Source organism: Candoia aspera, chromosome 1, assembly GCF_035149785.1.
Source record: "Candoia aspera isolate rCanAsp1 chromosome 1, rCanAsp1.hap2, whole genome shotgun sequence".
Classification (NCBI taxonomy): Eukaryota; Metazoa; Chordata; class Lepidosauria; order Squamata; family Boidae; genus Candoia; species Candoia aspera.
Window position 1 is genome coordinate 5423379 of NC_086153.1, and position 25490 is coordinate 5448868.

The 25490-nt window shown below is 45.7% G+C and overlaps 1 protein-coding gene across 3 annotated transcripts in view; it reads right to left on the bottom strand.

The window, feature by feature from the left end:
• BCAS3 (BCAS3 microtubule associated cell migration factor) overlaps window positions 1-25490 on the bottom strand; it is a 530779-nt gene that overhangs the window by 21906 nt on the left and 483383 nt on the right. The window contains exon 24 of one of the 3 annotated variants that reach the window (XM_063296564.1): window positions 12385-12552. The exons of 1 other annotated variant lie outside the window; for it this stretch is intronic. In XM_063296564.1, coding sequence (XP_063152634.1) covers window positions 12385-12552 — 168 coding nt within the window. Of the gene's footprint in view, window positions 1-12335; window positions 12553-25490 lie in introns of all 3 variants that reach the window. One more of the 3 variants, XM_063296543.1, reaches the window with a different exon arrangement.

Here is a 25490-nt window from a genome sequence, read left to right on the forward strand (position 1 = left end):
CCTAAGTCTTTATGGCCTTTGGCTCAGAGTTCAATGGAGGCCACCAAGTTGGCAAAGACCAAAATAAGGGACATTGTGGGCAATTAAGCTGGTGGGTCTAGGATCAAATTGCCTGGTACTACTTGGGTAAGGTCAAGAGAGCCCAGCAGTGGGCATTTTGCCAAGATCCCCTCAAAACCAGAAGCATCTCCCCTTCATGATTGATAACGTTGGTCTACAGAGATGCCAGCTACTGGAGTTATACATCGCAGTGACATCTGCATTTACTTTTCCTGCATCTCCCGAGTACAGCAAGCCCAAAGGAGGAGTGGGAGAAACGGCCTGGCGAAACATCCCACAGAGCCAGGCTTCTCCACCCCAGATGTCCATGCAAATCGAGGTCTGGAAGAACTCAGTGTCAAGGGGTTGAGTTCCTCCAGACCTAGGTTTGCATGGACATCTGGGGTGGAGAAGCCTGGCTCTGTGGGACAAGGCTTTCTAGATCCTGGACTTTGGGAAGCTGGAAAGTTCTTATCTCTGAAGTGCAAGGACAGAAAGTCACAGGAATAGCTTTTCAGTAACTCAACCCCAAACAGGTCTCATTCCAAGTCCCACCGCCCACCCGTTTCTCCAGGCCTCAAAGTGGCATGGCTGATCTCAGGACAGGAATTCACTTGGCTTGACCCTCTTTACCCGTTTTACCCTCGCCTTCCTCCTCCTCAGAAAGTGCCTTTCTGTCCTGGCAGGTGCCAGCGAGGGAAGGGTTAAGAAAATGTTTATCACAAGGCTGGCTTCAGAGTTGAAAGTAATGTGATCAGTAATGAATTTTGCGTTACATTAGGGCTGTATAAATGGACAGACAAGCACAGACACCAAGTGGCCAGGAGTCAGGGCTAATTTAATGAGGCTAAAATAGAGACAGCACCAATTAGACGCCGGGCCAGCTCAATGCTCCTGCAGGGACTGCAAATGAATAGGTACAAATCAAATTAGGGACTAATAGAAGCAGTATAACAGAGGGCAGTCAATGCTAAATGCATTTGGGCCTTGTGACCTCCCTGCTCTGAACAACAGAATCCTAAATTTGCCTTAAAAGAGAGAGAGAAAGAGAGAGAATAGGAGAATCATAATCAAAGTAACTCTTGTTTGTCTAAACAATCCACCCAACAACACAAACTGCACTGCTTGCAGGAGTCTGGAAAATATCTCAGCATCAGCCATTTTGCACATGCAAGGAGTTCCTTCCCCAGGGAACAACGCATTAAAAAATCATCCAAGGTACATGGCGCAAATGTCGGATCGCTTTCTGTACACTCATCAGACTGCCAGAGGAAGAGAGCCGAAATGCCCACAAACCAGAGTGGGGCAGAGGGCTGGGCGCATGGGCTGTCTTGGCCCAGGACTCACCATGGGTCTCCAAAAGGATCGTTGCTGCAGATGATGGGGAGCCCTTGTTCCAGCAGACCCCAAAGGACTATTACAAATGTTTGCGTGCATGGGGGCATCTGGCGGGGAGATGGGCAAACGAGTCGAGATGGCAGCCCCCGCCACCACCAACTTGAGTTTTTTTGACACCCCATACTCATGTCACAATCAGGGCCACGGAAAGGGAAGCCGCATTTTCAAGAGAGCAGGCAGCATTGTCTGACACCCGGCTGCGCTTCAGGCAAGACGATGCACAACCAAGTAACTTCCTTTTTTTCTTCAACTGCTTTCAGCTGGAGTGATTTTAAATAAACGTACATTTTCATGACAGTTGCCTCTATGCGTGTGCTCTCTGCGCTGTGTGGGCACACACATGCGTCATCCGAATTGAGCCCCTTTATGCAACATGTTACCCCATAAGAAAGATGTTTTTGTAGACTTGGGGTGGGGTGGGAGAGGCTTGTGACTTTTTTTTTTCGGAAGAACAGCAAATCTTTCTTCTAGCTGTGATATTGTTGCAATGCAGGCTAAGGCTGCCAACAGCAAGGTAAACAAGCTGTTGAGATCCTTTTATGTCCAAGAAAGAAACAAAAGAACAGGAAAGAATATGAATATATCGATATCGATATCTATAATCTATATCTATAATCTATCTCTACAGGTAGTCCTCGCTTAACAACCACAACCGAGACTGGCATTTCGGTTGCTAAGTGAAGCAGTCATTAAGCAAATCCAACCTGATTTTATGACCTTTTTTGTGGTGGTCATTAAGCGAACCACTGCCCTCGTTAAGCGAACCGTGTGGTCGTTAAGCATCATTTTGCTTGCCAGAAGCTAGCCAGGAAGGTTGAAAATGGTGATCACGGGATCATGGGATGCTGCGACAGTCACAAATGTGGACGGTTGTCAAGCACCCAAATCATGATCATGTGACCTCAGGGATGCTGTGACAGTTGTGTGAGCACCAGTTGTAAATCGATTTTTTCAGCACTGTTGTATGAACCACCACTAAATGAATGGTCATTAAGTGAGGACTACCCGTATCTATACCCATACTTATACCTATACCTATACCCCTAACCATATCTATATCTATAGATCAGTGCTTCTCACCCTTGGCAACTTTAAGACGTGTGGACTTCAACTCCCAGAATTCCTGGCTGGCTGGGGAATTCTGGGAGTTGAAGTCCACACGTCTTAAAGTTGCCAAGGGTGAGAAACACTGATCTACAGATTATGTGCCATCAAGTCATTTTCAACTGCTAGTGATCACACAGATAGACCTCCTTTCTCTCTATTTCCAGCTTGGACCATTGGAAGGCAGCTGTTGCTCAGGTAGAGCAGATCACCGGTGGTCTGACTCCATATAAGTCAGGGATGCACTGGAGTTCCTGGGGCCTCTGGGGCAGGGGCAAAGCCTCCAGGGCTTTTCCAAATATCACCATCAAACTGTAATTTTTAACAGGGCCATGAAGGAGTTTGGGTCTGAAGACGTTCCAGACAACGCCTGAAGCATCCACCTGCCACTTCTGAAACCAAGTTTGCTATTTAGCATCTTCCATCAAGTAACAAATTTGCTTTGACGTCCCGCCATTTTGCTGGCCTGTTTATGGCACTCTCTCTGTTTGCATCCCCACCGCCAGCCTGTGAGAAAGATTGGCCTGAGACAGACAGACAGACAGACTCAAAGTCTTTCAACATCCTCGTTGACTTAAAATCCAACTGTCATCAGGCCCCTTGCTATATACATATTGCTACATCGGAAATGCTCCTTGGGAGGAAAGCCATGGCAAACCTAGGCAGCGTATTAAAAAGCAGAGATGTCACCTTGCCGACAAAGGTCTGTATAATCACAGCTATGGGTTTCCCAGTAGTGATGTGTAGCTGTGAGAGTTGGACCGTAAGGAAGACTGAGCGCCGAAGAACTGAGGCTTTTGAACTGTGGTGCTGGAGAAGACTCTTGAGAGTCCCTTGGACTGCAAGGAGGTCAAATCAGTCACTCCTACAGGAAATCAACCCTGACCGTTCATTGGAAGGACAGATACTGAAGCTGAAGCTCAAATACTCTGGCCACCTAACGCGAAGAGAGGCCTCACTGGAAAAGGCCCTGATGCTGGGAAGGACTGCAGGCAACAGGAGAAGGGGACGGCAGAGGGTGAGATGGCTAGACAGCATCACCGAAGCAGTGAACATGAATCTGAGTAAACTCCGGGAGGGAGCGGAGGACAGGAAGGCCTGGCGTGCTGTGGTCCATGGGGTCACGACGGGTTGGACACGACTTAATGAGTGAACAACAACATTGGAAAGGCAAGGCAATGCCCAGCTTGTTTGGTGAGAGCAGGATCAATTCTGGCAATATTTCTGGCCCTGCTGTTTTCATCTCCAGGCCAAGTTTAAAACAAGCCCTCCAAACAGGGCGCTTTCCCCTAACGGTGCTCAGAAGAGGAAATGGCTTGTTTAGCTGCTTCGGTTCGTTTGGAGCAAGCTGCCCGTTCTCCCCCGCTGAGAAGGGTTTAAAAACGACCCATGGCCAAGATTCCAAAGATTTAGAAGTCATTCCAAAGTGGGGGGGGGGGCAGGGAGAGGAGAAAGGATTTGTGGCAATTGCATTGGCAGGAAGAATGGCTGATTTCCTTTTGGAAAGCTTATATAGGGAGTTGCCTAGATGAGATGCCAGCATTGTTTTTTTTTAAAATAATTTAAAAAAAACCTCTAATGGACTTCGCAGGAAAAAAAAGTAGTTTATAACTACCAGTGGCGGTATATGAATTCTTGTACTTCCAGATAGAAAACCAGATGTGTGGGACAGTGGTGGAACGGAGAGCAGATGGACAGAGAGAGGGAAAGAGGGAGGGAGGGAGGGAAGGAAAACGAGAGCAGGTGCTAATAGCATCCTGAAGGAATAAAAGAGAGATAGAACTGCACCAGGCTTTATTTTAAGAGACATTCGAAACACAGCCATCTGGATACATTAGTAATCCCTAAACTGTGCGCCAGATACATTAACGTGCCGCAAAGCATGCATTTGTTCAAGAAGCAAAACCTCTCAAGAACATAAGAAGAGGCTGACTGGATGAAGCCAAGGGTCTTCTTCAGTATTCTGTGTCCTACAGTGGCTTCTCAGTTGCATTCTGGAACCCCACCTTTGGGCAGAAGCCTGATTTCCCCTCTTCTGCTCTTGTTCCCCAGCACCTGGTTTTCATTATCTGTGATCTTGGATCACAGCACAGAATAGGAGGATCAGAAGATTCCTTGGAAGATGATCTAGTCCCACTCCAGCCCAGTGCAGGTAGCCAACATGGCAACATCCCTGACAAGAGGCCATCCGGCCCCTGTTTAAACACCTCCAGCAAAGGAAACTGCAGCCTCCTGATGCCATAAACACCTGAACCTCCATGGAACAGTCTTTTAGAACAAGCTAAATTGATGTCCTTCATCACCTCTAGCGGCAGCCAAGTCCATGGTTGATTAAGGGATTGGTCCTGGATCTCCTGGGAAAGGAGTACGGCAGGGCTGTATCCTCTCACCCTACCTATTCAACTTGTACGCAGAACACATCATGCGACATGCTGGGCTTGAGGAATCCAAGGCTGGAGTTAAAATCTCTGGAAGAAACATTAACAATCTCAGATCTGCAGATGATACCACTTTGATGGCTGAAAGCGAAGAGGAACTGAGGAGCCTTATGATGAAGGTGAAAGAAGAAAGTGCAAAAGCTGGCTTGCAGCTAAACCTCAAAAAAACCAAGATTATGGCAACCAGCTTGATGGATAACTGGCAAATAGAGGGAGAAAATGTAGAAGCAGTGAAAGACTTTGTATTTCTAGGTGCGAAGATTACTGCAGATGCTGACTGCAGTCAGGAAATCAGAAGATGCTTAATCCTTGGGAGAAGAGCAATGACAAATCTCGATAAAATAGTTAAGAGCAGAGACATCACACTGACAACAAAGGTCCGCATAGTTAAAGCAATGGTGTTCCCCGTAGTAACATATGGCTGCGAGAGCTGGACCATAAGGAAGGCTGAGAGAAGGAAGATGGATGCTTTTGAACTGTGGTGTTCGAGGAAAATTCTGGGAGTGCCTTGGACTGCAAGAAGATCAAACCAGTCCATCCTCCAGGAAATAAAGCCAGACTGCTCACTTGAGGGAATGATATGAAAGGCCAAACTGAAATACTTTGGCCACATAATGAGAAGACAGGACTCCCTGCTGATGCTAGGGAGAGTGGAAGGCAAAAGGAAGAGGGGCCGACCAAGGGCAAGTGGATGGATGACATTCTAAAGGTGACGGACCCATCCCTGGGGGAGCTGGGGGTGTTGACGACCGACAGGAAGCTCTGGCGTGGGCTGGTCCACGAAGTCACGAAGAGTCGGAAGCGACTAAACGAATAAACAACAACCTGGATCTCCTCATGTTTAGCTCCAGCAGATGAGTCCAGTCACATTGTGAGAGAGGGATAAAACCTTCTCTTTATTCAGTATTTTCCATGCTGTGTATGACCATCTACATTTCCCTTTTTCTTCCTCCACTCCATGCTAAAGAGGCCTTTCTTCACTGGGAAGCTGATCTCTTCCCTTCACCGGTTTCATTGCCCTTTTTTGCCCCCTTTCCAGCACCGATTGATAGATTTTGTGCCAACAAGTTGGGGTTAACTCTTTGAGACCATGTCTCCATGATGATCTGTCCCTAACCTGGCCCTTCAGGTCTTCCAATGGTGTGCCCATCACCACCGCAACTGAATCTGTCCACCTTGCTGCTGATCACCCTCTTCTTCTCTGCAGTATTTTTTCAAGGGCAGTGACTAAAAGGAATACAATAAGGGCATTTCTGCACTGACTGGGTTGCCTTCTGTTCCCATCCTAATCATTCCAAATGTGAAATCTGCCTTCTTTATAGCAGCCTCACTGACCCTGGATCTGACCTTTTCATTGCACTGTGATCCCATGGAGTTCTTCTACACTGTGGGCAGCTCCTGCCGCTCCGGATGATCTAATTAACCTCCGTTAGTATATTTCGGTGGACCGGTGAGTCCCTTCCAATGCTGAGACCGTATAGTGGGCAGAGGTTAGATAAAAGAAACCTGTGTCTGAGACAGAATTGTAACCTGGGAAAACATCTCAGACAAGATCTGTATCTTTATAATAAAAGTAATATTGTCCTGCATGTTTCTGGTCTCCTGATTTGAAGGGCTGACAGACATAGAAGAACTGCCCTCAGAAGTCTACTGGCAAGTTCTCTGCATGATTCCCTGCTCTGGTTTCATTCACTTCCCATCACACTCTGCTTGGATGGAGTGCTGAGTGGAATAGTTAGATCCAGATTCAGTTTCCAGGGTTGTTCATCTTCAGGTCTGTAAAATGACAGGCGTGACCAGTGTCACAGCTGAAGCCCCCTCCCCTTTGAACCTGTATATCCCCATACACAAAGGGGTGGGACTTAAATCACAACACTGGGACTGCCATTGTGCGGATTTTGACCCTGCCCCCTGTAGATGCCCGTATCAGCCAATACAAAGATCAAACTCCATATGTCTTGCCAGCTAAAAATGCCAAGTCTCCATTTGCAGCTCAGGCAAGTTGAAATTACAGTTGCTGGAATTTCCATCCTCCAAAGTCCAAAATGGTTGGGACATCTGGGAACTGCAGTCTCTACACAATTGGTGGTCATCAGATTGGGGAAAGCTAAGACAGGGATTCTGGGAGTTGAAGTCCACACGTTTTAAAGTTGCCAAGGTTGAGAAACATTGCATTCGAGTGAATAGATAATCAGCTGGCTTCAGGGAACAATTAATTCTATCCAGATTAAGTAACTTGAAACCAGTTACAAATCCAATTGGTAACCGATATCTCTGATTCTTTGTGTAATATTGTCTCTGGCGGTCTCGAACTCTGGTGCCAAGAGCATCCCTGGAGAAAAACCACATACAGTTGGAGCCCAGCTTTTCAAAGGCAACTCCAAGATTGGTGGGGATCTATCAGTATAAAGGCAGACAAGCTTGAGAAGGTACATATACACACACATACACAATCACAGGCACCACATAAAGATGAATTCAGAAGTACAGATACATCATACACACACCACCACTACCACACCCACAGCCATTTACATGTATATAATACAATGTAATATTGAACTGGAACATGTTACATATAAAACTGGACTGGATTTTGAACATGTCATAATGCACCACGATTAATAAATTAGATTTTTTGCTGATTCAACAACTTTCTTCTGACAATCCAGTTAAATTTGAACAGCTTTCCTTCCTAGGCAAGCTGTCTTAAAACATGTTTTTGTGGTCATAAACACACCTACACACGCAGAACAATGTATAGTTTCCAGCCCTATCAATAAATAGTTCTAAAAATCATGGACTATCTACTGTATGAAGTTATAAAGCATACATATTTCATTAGCTTTGGTCTACATTTGTATTACAAAAATGACAAAACATGCAATATTCATCTAGCATTTTATCAAGGAAACAAACATTTGTAAAATTGGTATTTTTTTCCCAGCCCGTCTTTAGAATTTCATACTGATATGCTTCTTCTTAACCTAAGAGAAGCAATGGTAATATTTGGAGACTCCAGGTCAATAATCGTGGTGTTTGATGGCTGTCCCTTGACATCCATCTTCGTGGTCTATGTGGTACAAACAGAGAATGGATGGACTAAATGATTACGTTTGGCAAAGTTGAAGCAAGTAGAGCAAGGACGAAACAGCAGATCGTCTGGATCAGTGGGATTAAAGAGATTCCAGAATATCCTGGAAGAACTACAAGTTATTTTTACAGACAAGTCAAGATGCCCCACGTGCAAGGATTTGAATAATGGCACCTACATTCTAAAATATATAGTTTCAGTACACCGTCTTAGGATATAGAAGGAAGTCTGTTTCAGGAAAGTTCTGGACACAAAATAATTGGGCTCCTCATCCCCCAGTTCAGCTTTTCCTAAACTGGATCAAAGCGGGGGGTGGGTTTTGCAAAAGGAGCTGAGAAAAGCCACTGACGTCACTGAAGGCACTTCCACGTGAGGACTCTGCCAGTTTGAAAGCCACTTCAGACCTTGTGTCCTAGTGTGGGCTGCGTTTGAGAGATGGGTGCATTTATTTCTCAAGCAGCTGGGTTGCACTGAAGTTGCCGTAAAGCTAGCCTTTTCTTGGAAATTGTGTGTTCTGGGGAGTTTGTGAATGGTCTGTTTCCCAATTTGCAGCTTCCTTTCCCGAGTCACCTTTCATTTAGTTTCCTTGGGAAGGATAAAATTATGCTTTCGCTACACTATGGATCGTTTCCTATTCCTCTGTCTGGTTCCCTCTTAGTGCCAACATCCGGAGTTACTTTTTGCTTACGGTACGACTATAAGAACCCCATGTGAAACTGAAAGTCCAATGCATTGCTTTTTGACTTTTGAAAAACCTTCTCTCATTAACAAGGAAGTCTGGTAAGGCAAACAACAGGATTATTATTTTTTTTGGCTATATTATAAAAAATGTGCCCTCTTATCTGGCACACAGGGAGATAGCCAGTGGAGAAATTAAGAATTCCAGATTGTGAACTGAAGAGTCTTATTGGGTGGAGTAGGTTTTAAATAGTAAAGACAATGACCACATTCATTTGAAAATGTGCCGGTTCTTCTTAATTTCTTCTTTACCCTATTCTGAACAGGATCCTGGCTCCTACCTTCAAGTCCTACTCTAGTGGCCCCGCTGAAGGTACTGGCACTGCACATAACACATGCTCCTGACATCTTTTTCTACCAGGTCTCATTCAGTGAAAGATAATTTGTTTTTAACATTTCAGTTAAATTCTTGTGCATAGAATCACGGGGGACAAGGTGAGGCAAACGATGGAAACTGGATCCTGATGTGGTTGTGCGAAGCCAGCCGCTTTTATAGAGGCATCACAACGTCTCACTCAAGTATGCAAAGGGTGGAGCTGGCACTGTGACGTCACAATGCACGCCTCCTCTATTTAATTTATTTATTGGTCCATTTATTGCATTTCTGCTCCACTGCAGTCTGCTTCTCACCATCTTGGCTTGCAGCAGACAGACCTGAGTAGAAGATCATGTTCTTGCACATACTTAGTGACTCAACGGCCAAGAGAATATGTGATGACTTTCACTGTACAATCCTCTCTCCTTAAATATCAACAGAAGATAACAAAACCGAACTCCTCTGTTTGGAGGAGATGGGCGGTGGCAAATTTGATAGACAGACAGACAGACATCTTGTGGTCCCCCCCACCCTGTGTATAGTCAGTGTGATGGAAAGATGGGTAACACAAAACTTCATGATCAGTACTAGCAAACCCACCACCACCTTCATCAATAAAGGATGCTCAAAATCACCACTCTAGAGAAATTTGGAAGAAATTCTCAGACATCCTGAGAGAGAAAAAACACCTTTTTTGCAGAGGAAGAAATTTTTTTGCAGAGGAAGAACATTTCCAAGGTACAGCAAGACAGACTTCTTCATATGATTTAGAATCCATTCCCTCCCTCCCTCCCTCCCTTTTTTTTGCCCCTTTTCTTCTGCTAATTTTCTACCTGACCTACCTGTGTTTTGCCAGGTAGTTCCAGTACTGATGCCACTGGTGTTCCTTAGCTGACACTCAAGACAGGAATCTGAATTCCTTGAGCTCTTGCTGGGAGGGCGGGCATTTGCTTAATGCCAGTCCCAACCACCCAAAGCGGACAGCATTTGCAATTTGCAAGCATTCCAGTATCCCTAAGGCCTCTTGAGCATAATCTCCCGAGAGCCGTACCATTTATGTTAATGGGCCCTTTAATTTACCACAGTAATGGACTCTGATGAAGATGGATTAATTTGGATTATGGTAGCCAGCACTTTGTCGAAGACAGATAATTACACACCCCAACTCTCATCTGCACATTGCTGCCAAGTGTTGTGCGCACGTGGGGTGACATTCCTGCTGAGTGCAAAGGGGGTGCAGGGAAGAGCGGTGGTGATTTTAGGGCCAAGTGTCAGAGCCAAAGTAGCTGCACTGGCTAATAATAATAAATGTAAGCATTTATTGGACTTTCACAGCCGCCAAAGCTCACAGAAGGCTTGGGTTTCCTGACCCAAAGCGGCCAAATGCTGGAAGGGAGGAAGGAAAGGAGAATCCATTTGAACCAAGGGAGACCATCCAAATGCTGTGTTGGCTTAGATATCATAGATCGGTCTCTCCCAACCAAGGGTTTTGGCTGCAACCCCAGAAACTCCAGGCCACATGGACAAAGATGGGTTGGGGATTCTAGGACCTGAAGCCCATGCCAACTAAAGGGCACCGTAGGCTTACAAAACCCTGAGGAGTTCTTGACTTTAAAGTGGGACCCTGAGTTGAAAGTTCTCAAGGAGATCCTTTGGCTCAAGGACAGCTGCAGGGCAGGGGAAGAAATGGCCGAATGACTTGGGTTGGGTGGGTATCTGAGCATCATTGTTAGTTATAGACAGTCCTCAAAGGTCTGGGGGTTTTGATCTTTACAAGAAAGGCAATGCAGTCTAGTGGTTATGGTGAAATTGGGGATCTGCAGATTCAGCTCCTCACCTGACAACGTGGCCCACTCGGTGGCTTCAAGCCAGGAGCTTCTGCCGGGAGGGGTAAAAAATGTGAAGATGGTGGTCACATCTTGAGATTGAGACCCTATTCTTTTATGAAGCACCAGGTAAAAAAGGAAGGGATGGGGCTTCAACCGCCCAGTTACAGGTGCCATCTTGACTTTTCTGACCCCTCCTGACAGACACCCCTGCTTTGAGCCATTTCCAGGCTCAGCCTAACCCATTTCACAGGCTTCTGGGTGTGAGAATAAAATGAAAAAAAAAAATCCATGTGTAATCTGCTGCAAACTCCCCACAAAAAGGCAGTATCTAAATTGAATGTGATAATTGCAATTACAATAATAACAATTAACAGTTGTTGTAATATTAATAATAAGGCTTTCAATTGATGCCAGCCCTTCAGGGTAGATCAGGTCAAGAAACAAACCCTACAGGGATGCCAGGAATGCTAGTTTCTTGTTGGAGGGTAGAATAACACAACCTTGAAACCCTGTCTGAGTTTCTCTCTCCCCCACCTTATGCTAAATAAAATCAAGGAGGGGTTATTTTGAGTTTCTTTCTCACACTTCCTTCAATCTCAGGGTAATCTTTTCTGCAAGTCATTTCTTAACTCTTCATTCATACCTTCCCTAAGATGATCACTACATTCCTTTACGCAAGGTGTGGTATGGTCAGGAAACTGGACACTGAGCTTTCTGCTGTACTTGGGGAAGCAATCTGGCAGCGGCCAGGGCCATCCAGTCACTCCCCAGGCCAGAAAGCTTTCCAGTTCCAGGGAACTCACTGAGGCAGCTGTCCTCAACATGTCAGTCTCTAGATGTGGTGGATCTGAACTCCCATCATCCCCACTCAGAGCTGGCTATGCTAGTTGAGGAGTGATGGGAGCTGTAGTCCAGCAGGCTAGAGGAAAAAGAGTGCTTAGGAAAGTAGCAGAGCAAACATCTGGGGGTCCTTTAAAAAAAAAACCCAAAAAACCAAATTGGAATCTATTTCCCCGTGAAATCCCAGCCTGATCCGGAAGCATTTATAGCCATTGAGGTCAGGGGCCAAGAGTGAGAAACCAGGAGCAGGTCGGAAACTTCCTGCATCCTGAGAATCATGTGACCCCAGAGAGCCACTCTGGAACATCTGTTCTTTAGCTTCAAGGCCTGTTCTGGGCCATCGTCAGCCAGAAAAGTTCTGTTTCTCAGAGATTTCCATGAATATGCTGGAAAGGAACATTGGCAGCAAACCTCGGTTGCTTTAACTAGGCTTATGGGCTTCTCGGAAATGCCTGGCAGACATGGGCATAGCTGGGTTTTACCCAGAGGAACAAACCCAATGAGGAATGGAACATTATAAGTTAATGAAAGGAAATCACCGTTGGGTAAGAGAGGTGTCTGATTTCTGATCACGCGTCTCCTTTGTACCTGTTCCAGATGCCGCTATGTCCCGGCTGGGTGACTCGGACATGGCATCGGCCAGCCTTTCCCGAAGGCCCTCGTCTGTCTGCTCCATGGAAGACAAGTGACGCAGCCCAAAGCTCTCAGGCCAGCTCCCGCAGACTTCCAGGAGAGTCATGCTCCGGTCAAAGGTCCCTGTAAGAGAATCCGGGGAAGATGAATATTCATTTCTTTTCTTTTCTTTTCTTTCCTTTTCTTTCTTTACTGAGATCCCAATACGCTTTACCATATTAAAGTTTATCCAAAGCACCAAAGGAGGGCCAGCTCGGTGTAGTGCTTAAAGGCACCGGGCTAGAATCCGGGAGACCATGAGTGCTAGTCCCGCCTTGGGTGTGGAGCTAGCTGGGTGACTTTGGGCCAGTCCCTCCCTCTCAGCCCCAGGAAGGAGGCAATGGCAAACCACTCCCCCACCCCCGAATAGCACTTAGTCGCATCAATGAAAGCATCAAGCAATGTACAGAAAATAGAAGATGGGACAGGAAAAACAGATTGCGTTAAACAAAAGAATGTGATGGTTAGGTTTGTGCACACGCTGAAAGAATTAATACTTGAAAACTTTCTGAAAGAGCGAAGAGCACAGCCACATAATCCTCTGAATTTCTACCGAGAAGTAAGTAATGGTTTAAAGCAGTACAATGTGTCCTAATAGACATTCATAGGAGAGGGTATTCCTAAAGGCAGTGTTTCTCAACCATGGCGACTTTAAGATGGGTGGACTTCAACTCCCAGAATTCCCCAGCCAGCTCTGCTGGCTGGGGAATTCTGGGAGTTGAAGTCCACCCATCTTAAAGTCGCCATGGTTGAGAAACACTGTCCTATAGGATCTCACCGGAGCTCATCTGGTTAACAGCATCTAGATTGGAAATCCACAGTGCTCTCTAATCAACAGTTGTCACAAATCTTTAATATTTTTAAGAATATGAACTGAAGCATCCTTCGGGGGGGATGGGGTCTCGCCAAATGTCTCTTATTCCTGAGTAAATGTGCTCAAGGTTCTGTTAAGTCCCAACAGGATCTCAGTAAGAGAATTAAGCATCCATGTTCAGTTTCTCCCACTGTTGCAGACAAAAACGTTGCTAGACTGTGTCTGTGAATACCCGCCATCTCTGAGTGAGATGGGTGGTGACGTAATCGGAGAAATAAATAAATAAATAAATAAATACATACATACATACATACATACATACATACATACATACCCCAGTTTAATTACATTTTAAATATGCCCAGGGATGACCATTCTCTGGGTGCACTACATTAAAAAAAATAATAAAATCCCACATTAAAATACAAGAAAATCTAACCTTTAGCAAGCCACAAGCAGAAAACAATTGTAAAACACGGCATTGAAACGCTCTCCAAAATCTAGCCTCTAAATCCTCCAGTGCTTAGAAAAAAGGAGTGTCTTTCCTTGTTGATAAAAAAGTAATTTGGGGAATGTATTCCAGACCATTGTATTTGCCACTCATTCCAGCTTCAAGATCTCTAAGGAAGAACAACTGTCCTTTGATCTGAACCTAATCCATTCCAATGAGTCACCGAATGGTCCTGTTTTGAGTTCTTTTCAATCAAATACAATGCAGGAACAACCAATGCCAGGTTCTCCCTGTTCAGGCAGAGTTGCAGGTGGCATCACAGGCTGGATTCTAGAAATGTGGACATTGCTGGGTGAGCCTCATGCCCTGCATTTGTCTTCTGACTCTGTTTGTTCAAATCTATCCAATCCTTTCACTTACAATGCAGTCTTAGCTGGATGAATGAGATCTTATTCTGGTCCTACCTAAAATTCAGCATGTCCATCATAAGGTCTAAGGAACATACAGGTGGGGGAAAAATCAGAAGAAGGAGCAAACTAAAGGTGTGTAATTACCTCCCTGCCATGCATTACTCCCCTCTACCTGTGAAATCTCCCTCATCCCACAACCTGCCCGCTGGCATGGTGCCAGGTCCTTGTCCCATCCACTGCTTTCTTTTCTCCTTCTGCCAAACCATGAGGCCCCTGGGCACTGAAAGACTGCTTGCTCCTGAAGCAGAAGATGCTGGCAAGAAGAAGGTCCTCCTTTGATAGCCCTTCAAGAAACATCTGCTCATCTCATAGTAGGCCCAACGGCCATGCCGTTGACAAAACAGGCCAGTATCTTGTAGGCTAAAGCACTGATGCAGTGTTGGGGGAAAATTTAAGGCTGACGTCTGCTGGGAAGTTTGTCATCAGAGGCATCTACTGGGGGAGTCAAAAAATGGTGGCCATGACCTCATGATCAAAGCTGCCACCTTGACTTTTTTGAGCCCCCTTGTGGATGCCCCATTTGCCATTCTAACTTTCCATTTTACCCAAAGCAAAAGCACATCCGGCTTGCAGAGATGTTGTAGGAAATTAAAAATGGCAGGCAGGCCTCACCCCATGTCACAGGGGTGGGTCTGGGCGGTAGGACTAGCCCGCCTTGTCAATGTGTGTTGACTTTGGCCATGGCCTGAAGGTGACAAAAACCAGGGAATCAAACCAAAGATTGAAGAGCCAAAGAGGGAGAGACAGCGGTTCTGAGATGCTGGAGCAAAATCCTACACACGGCTTAAAAAATAATTCCCTTCGCTCACAGTTGTTTCCCTAATTCAAAAAATAAAACCTGACATTTGACTAAATGCAAAGATTAGATTGTGGACTCCAGATCACTTCAAAGTACAAATTAAAAATATTGGAGACTATTATGCCACAGGTCTGCTGCGACGGGCGGACATTCAATCATCCTCTGCTTGGAATGAGATTACAGCTGCAGCTTTGACGCTGGGATCACATGCCATTTCACTGAACAATTAGGTAACCGAATATGCAGGGTTTTTGCAGGCCTGGTTTTCGCCATCCTCCTGGCAGGCAGGCGGGTGGGCGGGGGGGGGGGGAGTCCAATGCCAGTGTTTTTCTCAAAGTTAAAAGCCCAACAACACTTCCCCGGTTATCGGGGGTTGGGAGCTCCCCTTTGATCAGCCGTCAGAAACTATCTGTGCGCCTGCCACGGCTGCCCAGTTTCACAGCTCACTCTTGGCCTCTGACAGGTCGTAATAGAAAGGGCGAGAGACCAGGTCCGGCAGCAGGCGTCGCTTCCTCTGATAACAGCCGAAGTACGGGCTGATAACTGGTGGTAAACACGCAGGGCTGGCCAGCTAATCCATGCATCAGCAAAGAGGAGAGATAACAGGCACCCTAATGCCCTCGGCTGAAGAAATCAAATGGAAATCAAAACAGCGCGCCTAGGGGCGGCGGAGGGGAAGGGACGGGATCCTGAAATTGAATCAAGGCCGATGGAGGATCGTGAAGCCCATCTGCTTGGATTGTGAAGCCCATCTGCTGTTGCATATTTAATCTTTTTCAGGGTTGGGGAACTGAGACCCCTCTAGACACAACTCCAAGCATCCCTCAACGTGGGTCGTGCTGGCCAGACCTGATGGAAACAATGGTTTCTGGAGACCATCAGGAGATCCAGTTCCACCCCTCTTCTCCTCCTTTTCAGACCCCAGGGAAGGTTTTCTACTCAGCAGATGGCCAGTGCTAATCCAGTGTCACTGCTGAACTAGATGGACAGAAGCTCCTTCTCAATGGAGGGAGAAGCAGTGCGGTGTAGTGCTTATCCCTTCAGAATAAGGTCTTCCTCAAATTCCCACCCCAAAACTCATTGCGTGATCCTGACCTAATCACTCTCAACAATCAACCCGAATCTGTCCTCCTGTGACATAATCCCAAGAGTCCTGAAGGGCAGAAGAGGAACTCTTTGTTGGAATTATCAGGGGTCAATTCAGCATTGTCGCATAAGCATAAGGGGGTCTCTCTAGCAAACGCATCTCTATTGTGCTTGTGGGATGTCACATGGGTGACCTGATTTCCACTTCCTCCTTCTTCTTGGGCTTGGGGATTAACAATCTCCATTACCCTTCTGGCACACATGCACGCAGGAGGTGCTGCAGGAACGCAGCCCTCACCCAACCATCCCCTGCTACCAAGAACCAGTGATGATTAAGTGCTTTCTACTATGAACCTACCTGTATCCAGACCTACTGAATAAAAGTAAGCTATCTCTGTTTTTCTTCATCTAACTACAGTGTGAAGACTGAATTTGTTTCTGAACGTAATTAAGCTTAATGTGCAAGTTCTCTTTTGGTTTACGCTTCTGCTCTGCAAGATTGCTGCTAGCTGCTTGGAGTTCTCTTATTAACCTTTAAAATCTCCATCACTCTTGAAGTCCTGAATAATGCTTTGCATTCCTTCTTTCCGTCTTCTGTTTTCTCCAAACTAAACATACACCAATCATTTGGCCTTTTTTGCACTGCGTGCCACTTCACTGTCTTCCTCTGAATCTCTTCCCATCTGCTTAGGAACATTTGAGACAGGGAGGCATCTTTTGGGAGGTGCTGAACAATCCTCCACCCCACCCTGATTAGAAAGATGATGAGGGGAGATCAAGCCTTTATCGTAGTTTGAAAATGGAACTTGGCTTCGCATGTTGGATGAACCAAGCCACATCATGGTTGAAGAAAACCATGGCTTAATGTAATCGGTGAACCCGACCTTAATTGGGTGCCGTGTGTGTTATTTTGGGGCGTTAATTCCAGGACTATGGTGTTCATAATTATAAGTTTAAAATACTGTGTTCATTGCTTCAAGATACCATTCTTGATATAGGAAGCAGTACAAAAATCGATTACTAGCGTTACAAATTTGGAAAGCAATGTAGGTTTGATCCCATGGTTGACAGGAAGGTTCTAAAGGTTTACTTCACTTATTAACTTTTTTTCCCCCCACAATCCATTTCTCTGCATACAGCTTCTGGTTAAACCATCTCTGGGATTTTATTCCAAAACAAGAAACAAACAGGAATACAGACATGGAGTATAGATAAAGGGAAGCATTAGCGATTTCCCTTCTTCTCCAGGGGTTTCCAGGGGTATATGTTTGGGTTTTTTTTAAAAATCTGAGGCAGGAGAACTTTTGACTGGGTGGAAAAGCTAAGGAGTAGGCACTGATTGGCTGAAGTTGTCTGTGCTCAGCTATTGGCCAGAAAGTGCAAGCACGGATTGGCTGATTAAGGCAACTGTTTCTCAACCTCATCAACTTTTAAGATGTGTTCATGCTGGCTGGGGAATTCTGGGAGTTGAAGTCCACACATCTTAAAGCTGTGAGGTTGAAACACTGTTCTAAAGGATCTCGAGTTGTACACGTATCCATGCCTCCAGCCTCATAGCATCCTGACGTCCCGACAGATCTGCAAACAGTTAGAACAGCCCGGGTCCATCTCAAGTGCATTTTCAATCGAAGCAAATATGTGTAGCTCAGGGTTGAACTGTGGAGTCCCTGGTGCTCTCTGGGCCTTGTTGTTTTCTTGCAGACGCTTCATTGCCAGGCTGAAGACGTTGCCTAGCCTGGCAATGAAGCGTCTGCAAGAAAACGACAAGGCTCAGAGAGCACCAGGGACGCCACAAGTGCATTTTGAACAGACGTGAGAAAGGTGGAAAGAAGCAAAGGCTGGTGGCCTGCAAGAAGCTCCCAACATTTTTCTTTCTCAGTGTAAGTTGGTAGCATGTTTCTGAGTCCCCGAGTGGCCGCTTAAATTTCCCACAAATCTCCTAGTGCGCTGTTGCTATGAGGCACTGTGGGACATCAGATGGCAATCCAGTGGGATTCTTGCTGCCAGTAGGTGTATCCTGAATGGGGAGATTTGTGGGAAATCTACGCGGCAACTTTGAGAACTGAAGGGGTTCGACTGGATGATCTCCAAGACCCCTTCCAACCCTCTCATACTTCATCCTTACTGGTTTAATCTTTCATCATTTATAACACTGAATTATTGCACCTGGCTTTTGCTGAGAGCAACCTGTGGCACGTAAATAGGCCGTGGAGCCATGAGCATCAGGGTGATGTTCCACCCCAGCATCTCAATTCGGCCTCCAAACCACCCACGTTCTGTGGCGTTACATCCAAGACAAATAAAGCGTTTCTGCCTGATTTCATTTTGCCTGCTTTAATTTGCCATTTTCACTGTTGTAGAGCCACAGGGACTCCTTAAAAAAAGTACAATTCTGGACCACAAGAATTCCTACTAATTCCTTGACCCTGAAGTCATCATGCACTTGAAAGCCTCCTTTTGCAGCCATAAGGATTAGAAACGTACAGGTTCTTCAGATGGAATGTGAAGTCTCCAGCCATAGTTTACTTTCAGTAATGAAAAATGCACAGGAAAGCATGAATAATCACTTGAAGTTATTTTTTATTTATTTTTATTTATTATTCAAATTTAATTACTGCCCATCTCCCCCAAAAGAGGGACTCTGGGCGGTTCCAAAAGAGGGACAAAAGTTATTACTGGTTTTCCTTCTGTCACCTCTCCAGGAGCAGCCCTCTACGCTGGGAAAGGGCATACTGATGGTATGACAGTATTAGCCATGAGGACTAGTACCTTGTTCCTTAGGAGTCCCCTCTAAAGCCAGGAGAAACAGAGCAGAAATCTCTATTTCAGGTCAGCACATTTAGTATTTGAAAACACGTCTTGGGTACTGTCACAAAATGGTAGCCAGGAAGGGGTTGCAGTGATGGGCATGGTCAGTCAGAAAACAGCAGTTTACCAGGAAGGCAAGCTAGACAGGTTGAATCCTAGGATGCTCCCTATGGTCGGGGCTAACCTTCAACCTTTTTCTGGGGTGATGGGCAAACTTCCAAACCAGCCCTGAGCTATAGTCTCTCCCCATTTTGACTTTTTTAATAAGGTCCAAGGGGCATTCTGGTAAACAAAGATGACACTGGCAGTTGGCATTTGCTTTGCAGCATGCCAGCTTCCCACTGATCTCTCCTCATTAAAATAATCTTTAAAAGCATTAAAGACAGCTAGGGCCGGGATCTTGGCCAGTGCCAAGAAAAGCATCTGTAGGAACGCCAGGGCTCACAGACGCCTGTGGTGCCTCTCCCTGAGTGACTCGGATCCTGGGTTGTGAGAAGGCTTTTTCGCCACCTGCACTTTTCTTAAGTGGAGATGCCATGCACTGACCCAGGACATGCCCCTAAGCCAGGGTTCCCCCCAATTCCCCCGTTATCCCATGTGAAACGACTGGCCCATCAGACTCAACCTTGCCTCCTCTCAGGAGACCCGGGCCTCCAGGCTCCAGGGCAGGACCACGTCCCTTTTATCTCAGTGGCTTGATCCACTGAGACCCAGAAATGGAAGCAATCCAAGATCAGCTTCCCCTGTTAAGGACTGTACGTGGCATAGCCAAAATTACTTTAGACTGCAATTTTTAATTGTTCTTTCATTCGATCCACCCTTCAGATCTCTTTTCAGGGTTGTCTGCAGGGCTAGGCCCAGAAAATCAAAGGGATGGCCACAATAATGTGATTAAAGCTCTTTTTTTTTTTTTTTGGTGCAACACACCGTCATGGCTGCCCGTTTGACTTTTTGGAGTAGACTGTGCAGATAGCCCTGCTTCTCTTCATCAGTTAAAAGGGCCCTTGATTAATTGGACGATAGACTGGGTGTTATTTTCATGTAGCTAAATCTTTAAAAGTGGAGTTTATACATTACTTGCCTATTTTGCTTCCTCACTTACTGGATGCAAGGCCTTTCCTCCTGTCTGCTGCCCTTACCTGACAGCCAAGCAAAGGGAACAGCATCTTGGCCTTTAGAGCAATTTTGGTCTGCAACTGTTGTAGGATTTAATCAACACATTCAAACCCACTAATTAATTGATTTAAGATTTTTTAGAGGAATTTTTTAAAGAGATAGAGGAGGCATTCCAGGCCAGGGTGCTCCTCCCAAGCATCTGCCAATTTATCTCAGCCTCCTCTGACAACCACCTGCTTTGTGTTAATGGCCTCTTGATTGCCTAATTTATTTGCAGCTTTCAAATGGAAATACTTGTTATTTTTCTTTCTTCTGTTCTGGAAATCCTCTCTGTTATTTTATTTTATTATTTTTTTCACTGAATCACTTCCTGGGATAGGATATGAATAAGCAACTCTCCTGCCGCTCCACTGATTTCTTAATTCCCCCCCCTTTTTAATATATACTGTTATTAAAAGTTTTTTAAAAGAAAAGTAAAAACTAATTCAAACTAATATTAAGAAAGAAAGAAAAAGAGAGAGATCAAAAAGAAAGCTAAAAGTGCAAGAAAGAAGAAAAAAAAATAAGAAAGAAAGGAAAGGAAAGGAAAAAAGATACGAAGTAGTGACTTCAGATCTTCTTTACAGCAGCTATAAGTACAATTATAAATTTACTTCTTTCTCTAAAGTTACATCATGACTGTTCTTTCTATAATCTATGATGTTTCTTAATTCCAAGTGATCTTTTGAAGTATGAAACCAGGCCCTACGCAGGGGCTGCTTTCGTCAATTGAAGTAGATGTTTCTAAAGTCTTCAGTTTTATCACAACTGGATTTCATGTGGGAAACCTAATACACACACACACAGACCTGCTCAGCCTGTCCTTTTGTATTATTCCTGACCGTTTACACTCTGCACTTCCTCACAAACGCAGGCTATTTCACCCAAAGGATCGTTCAAACAGCCCTAGGAAAAAAAATCTGTTTTAGTTGTGGAAAAAGTAACAAAAAGGCATGTGCACGCACACACACATGTACATTCACATGCATAAACACCCAATAAACACCGTGCCATTGGTTGAAAAGCAACCTTTGTTTCAGAGACCCTCCACCACTGTGGAGTGGGTGGACAGCTTTGGATTCCAAATAAAGCAGACAAGGAGTGAATGCAAACATCTGAGAAGGTACTTGCAAACCTCCGAAAATAAAATTAAAAAGGGCTAAAATCTTGTGAGACCCCCAAATCTCAAGTTCTTCAGTATGATCAGAGGAGATATCATGAGATCATGACCGCCAAAGCCTGCAAGAATTCAGGCAAGGGTGTGTGAGATTTCCAGATTTGGATGTGAGTGTTTGGAAGTGAGGGAGCTGAAATCTCTTGTGGGCTTTTGGCCATTAAAAAAAAAAAGATTTATTTCACTTGCAGCTGAAGCTCCTGCAAGAGTGTGCCACAAGCAAGACTGCAGCGTGCTTGGAAAGATTCCCTACCCTTGCTTTAGGGACGAGAAAATCCCTCATACCACAGCAGAGTTTTCAGATGTCCTACTTTTGGGAAATCCTGACATCTCCCCATTTGTCATGGATCATCACCCTCCTGGCAGGGTCAGACTTTCCGAATCACCCTCTAGGGTAGCAGAGGGAAGTTCCCTGGGACACACCAGAAATGGCACAATTGCAATGCTTAGTGACTCTGGGCAGCACAGCGGCAACTGAAGTTCCCGCAAATCTGGAGAGCCAGAGGTTCTCCTTCCATGTTCCAAGACATGCTCAGCACAATGGCCTTGTGTGATGAAATGTAAGGTGGCCTTGGAAGGGCAGGGAGAGAGATGCTGCTAAGGGAATGATCAGATAAAAGAGAAGGGAGCCCGCAACTGAGTAACAGACAGAGGAAGAAACGTAGGAAGGGCCTGCCATATTTACTCAGGCGGTAAATAGGGAGGGCAGGAGATTTGTACTTTCAGACTTGCCAGATTCTGTTCATGTAGCCGTACAATAAAGTAGAATTAGCTCATCTGGTCATGTTTCCTGTCCGGTCTACCTGGTAAGGCTGACAACCTCACAGGATTGTTGTGAAGGTGCAAATCAAGCTCCTTGGGGAAGAATGAGTTGCAGATGTGAGGGGCGCATCAATCTGACCAAGGAACAGAGTAACTTTGCGCTGAACTGCAACCCTGGTGCATTCCACAGGCTGTTTTTTGTAAGTCATTTCTGATCTCACCGAAAAGTCTGGGACGCATAAGTTCTATCTCACTGGCATCGTCCTGCCAAGAATAAGGAAACGCTGATTTTTGTCAGAGGCAATTGAAAAAGCACACCATCATGTTTCGCTTAAGAAAACAGCCAGGTTTATCAGAGGCCATGATCAACCCTTGTGGTGTGTTGCGTGCACAGCGATGCCTGTATACAAAAGGAAGCATTATGCTGGAGAAAGGAATCTCATCTGACCCACAAGTAAATGTGGGGAGGGGCATGGAAACCAAGTTTTTATCACTGATGGGAGGAGGGGGGATTTCATTTGTTTGGAACAACAAAGGTTTTCTGTTACACCACAAGAGAGCCAAGGTTGAGTTTGCATAAATCCTGAGAAAAAGTGGCAGAGTTTTAAGTCAAAGAGTTCAACATTTCAACTGAACTTTCCTTGAAGGCATAAAATGGTCTTCCTTGGCCTCATGCCTTGCAAAAGTCCTGGGGGCGGGACTGTTTTGACTTTTTTGACTTTCCTCCTCCCCAACACATGTCCCTGTGTACAGTCTCCATAAGTCATGGCCAATGTGGGTCCTAGAAGAGATTTTTAACAATGAGAAGCAGCATGCAAAAATTTAAATTAGTATAAATAATATTTCTTTTGAGATGAACTGGACTCCTGGTGACTTCCCAGCTGTGTTGGTGCGATCTTCTTGGCAACAGGACAAAAGTGGTTTGTCACTGCCTTCTTCTGGGATGGTTTTTGACTTTCCCGTCTAGCCTAGAAAGCTAGGATTTTGTGGTGGTCTCCCATCCAAATCCTAACCAAGTCCCAGCCTGCTCAGCTTCTGAGCTAGACTGGATTGGCCAGGAACTGCTTACCTGAGTGCTTAAAAACACTTTTTTCTGTGAAAGTGAAAAGTTGCAGAAAGGCAGTCACTGCCCGTGAAGATCTGATCCTGTGCTTCCGTCATGCTGTCACCCTCTCGCCATCTTCACTTTTTTGACCACATCCTGCCAACACCCCTGCAGGTGACCAAATGGATGTTGGTCACCTGACCTTTAGACACCTCATCTGACCAACAGAAGGATCACATGAGTAGATTTGGGGAGCAGTGAGGAAGCAGGATATTTAAGGTGGACACTCAGCTGGATCCTGGCCAAGACTCAAGAGGGGAAACGTACTATAGTCGCTCGTGCGGTAACTACAACAACAGTGCTTATGTCACAGAATTGGAGGCAGGATCCTGCTTAGCCCTGGGATATAGCCAGTGGGGTTTTTTCAAACAAGTAATGCTGTTCTTCCAACCGGTGGCATCTCCAATAGCCATTCCTGGGTGGCTTTTCAGCTTGTGCAGCCCAGGACACGTTGGGGCTATTCCACAGGTTAAACCTGTGGCTCACCCTCCTGATTCTTCCCTAGAGCTGCAGAGGAGCAATGGGCAACTCTAAGCATGCAAGATCCACAAGCTGGGCATGTGTGAATGCTTCCAGGCAAATCGTTCTGGGAAATAGGTTTGGGGCTAACCCTGAAGCTGTCTATAAGCACTCTGGGGCCTATTAATTAAAATGACAAAGCCCACAGATTCTGAATATACAGTCCATTCGGAAAGTATTCACTTTTTTCAATTTTGTTACGTTGCAGCCTGATGCTACAATCGTTCGAATTCATTTTTTTCCCTCATTAATCTACACTCAGTACCCCATAACGACCAAGTGAAAACAGAATTTTAGAAAGGTCTGTCAATTTATTAAAAAGGAAAAACGGAAATATCACATGTACGCAAGTACTCAGACCCTTTGCAACAACACTTGAAATTTCGCTCAGGTGCCTCCCATTCCTCTTGATCGGTGCTGAGTCCACCTGTGGTAAATTAAATTGATTGGACACGATTTGGAAAGGCACACACCTCTCTATAGAAGGCCTGACAGCTGACAATGCATCCTGTATCAGAGCAAAAGCCATGAGGTCAGAGGAACTGCCTGCAGAGCTCAGAGACAGGGTTATTGCAAGGCACAGATCCGGGGAAGGCTACAGAAAAATTTCTACTGCACTGAAGGTTCCCAAGAGCACAGTGGCCTCCATAATTCTCAAATGGAAGAAGCTTGGCACAACCAGGTGTCATGAGTGCCGTTGAGCTAAAGTCATCAGCGCAATGGCACTCATGACAATGACAAGGAAATAGGTGAAGGGGTACAAGTTAAGTGGCCATCAACCTACAACGACTAACGGCCAACAAACAATAGCCAAATGAATCACGGAGCCACCCAAACCATCAGCGGCAATACAACGGGGATCGCCCAGCTGAAAGCAATCAGCAGAAGAATGGAAACCTGAGGATGGGCGATCCTGGAAACCCTCAACCAATGGCAGGGCAACGCATGGGACTAAGGGGGGTGACGTGACCGTGAGCGAGGGGGCGCTGACCGGCGCGGGGTATTTAAACCCCGCACCGGCGCGCTCCTGTCACTCTCAGCTTTTTTCTACCGACATTGTACCTACCCTGAAATAAACCAGAACCTGACTTGCAAACCAGTGTCTGAACGTTATTCAGAGATAGGCAGCGCATGACATAGGACTCTTCCAAGAGCTGGTCGCTCAGCCAAACTGAGCAATCAGGGGAGAAGAGCCTTAGTAAGAGAGGTGACCAAGAACCCGATGGTCACTCTGACTGAGCTCCAGAGATCCCGTGTGGAGATGGGACAAAGTTCCAGAAGGACAACCATCGCTGCAGCCCTCCGCCCATCTGGGCTTTGTGGCAGAGTGGCTGGACGGAAGCCTCTCCTCAGCGCAAAACACGTGAAAGCCCACTTGGAGTTTGCAAAAAAGCACCTGAAGGTCTCTCAGACTGTGAGGAACAAGATTCTCTGGTCTGATGAAACCAAGATTGAACTGTTTGGCCTCAATTCTAAACTTTATGTCTGGAGGACACCAGGCACCGCTCATCACCTGCCCAATACCATCCCAACAGTGAAGCATGGTGGTGGCAGCATCATGCTGTGGGGGTGTTTTTCAGCAGCAGGGACTGGGAGACTGGTCAGGGCTGAGGGAAAGCGGAATGGAGCAAAGTACAGAGATATCCTCAATGAAAACCTGTTCCACAGCGCTCAGGACCTCAGACTGGGCCGAAGGTTCACCTTCCAACATGACAACGATCCTAAGCCCACAGCCAAGACATAACAGGAATGGCTTAGGGACAACTCTGTGAATGTTCTAGAGTGGCCCAGCCAGAGCCCTGACTTGAACCCTATTGAACATCTCTGGAGAGACCTGAAAATGGCTGTCCACCGACGGTCCCCATCCAACCTGATCGAG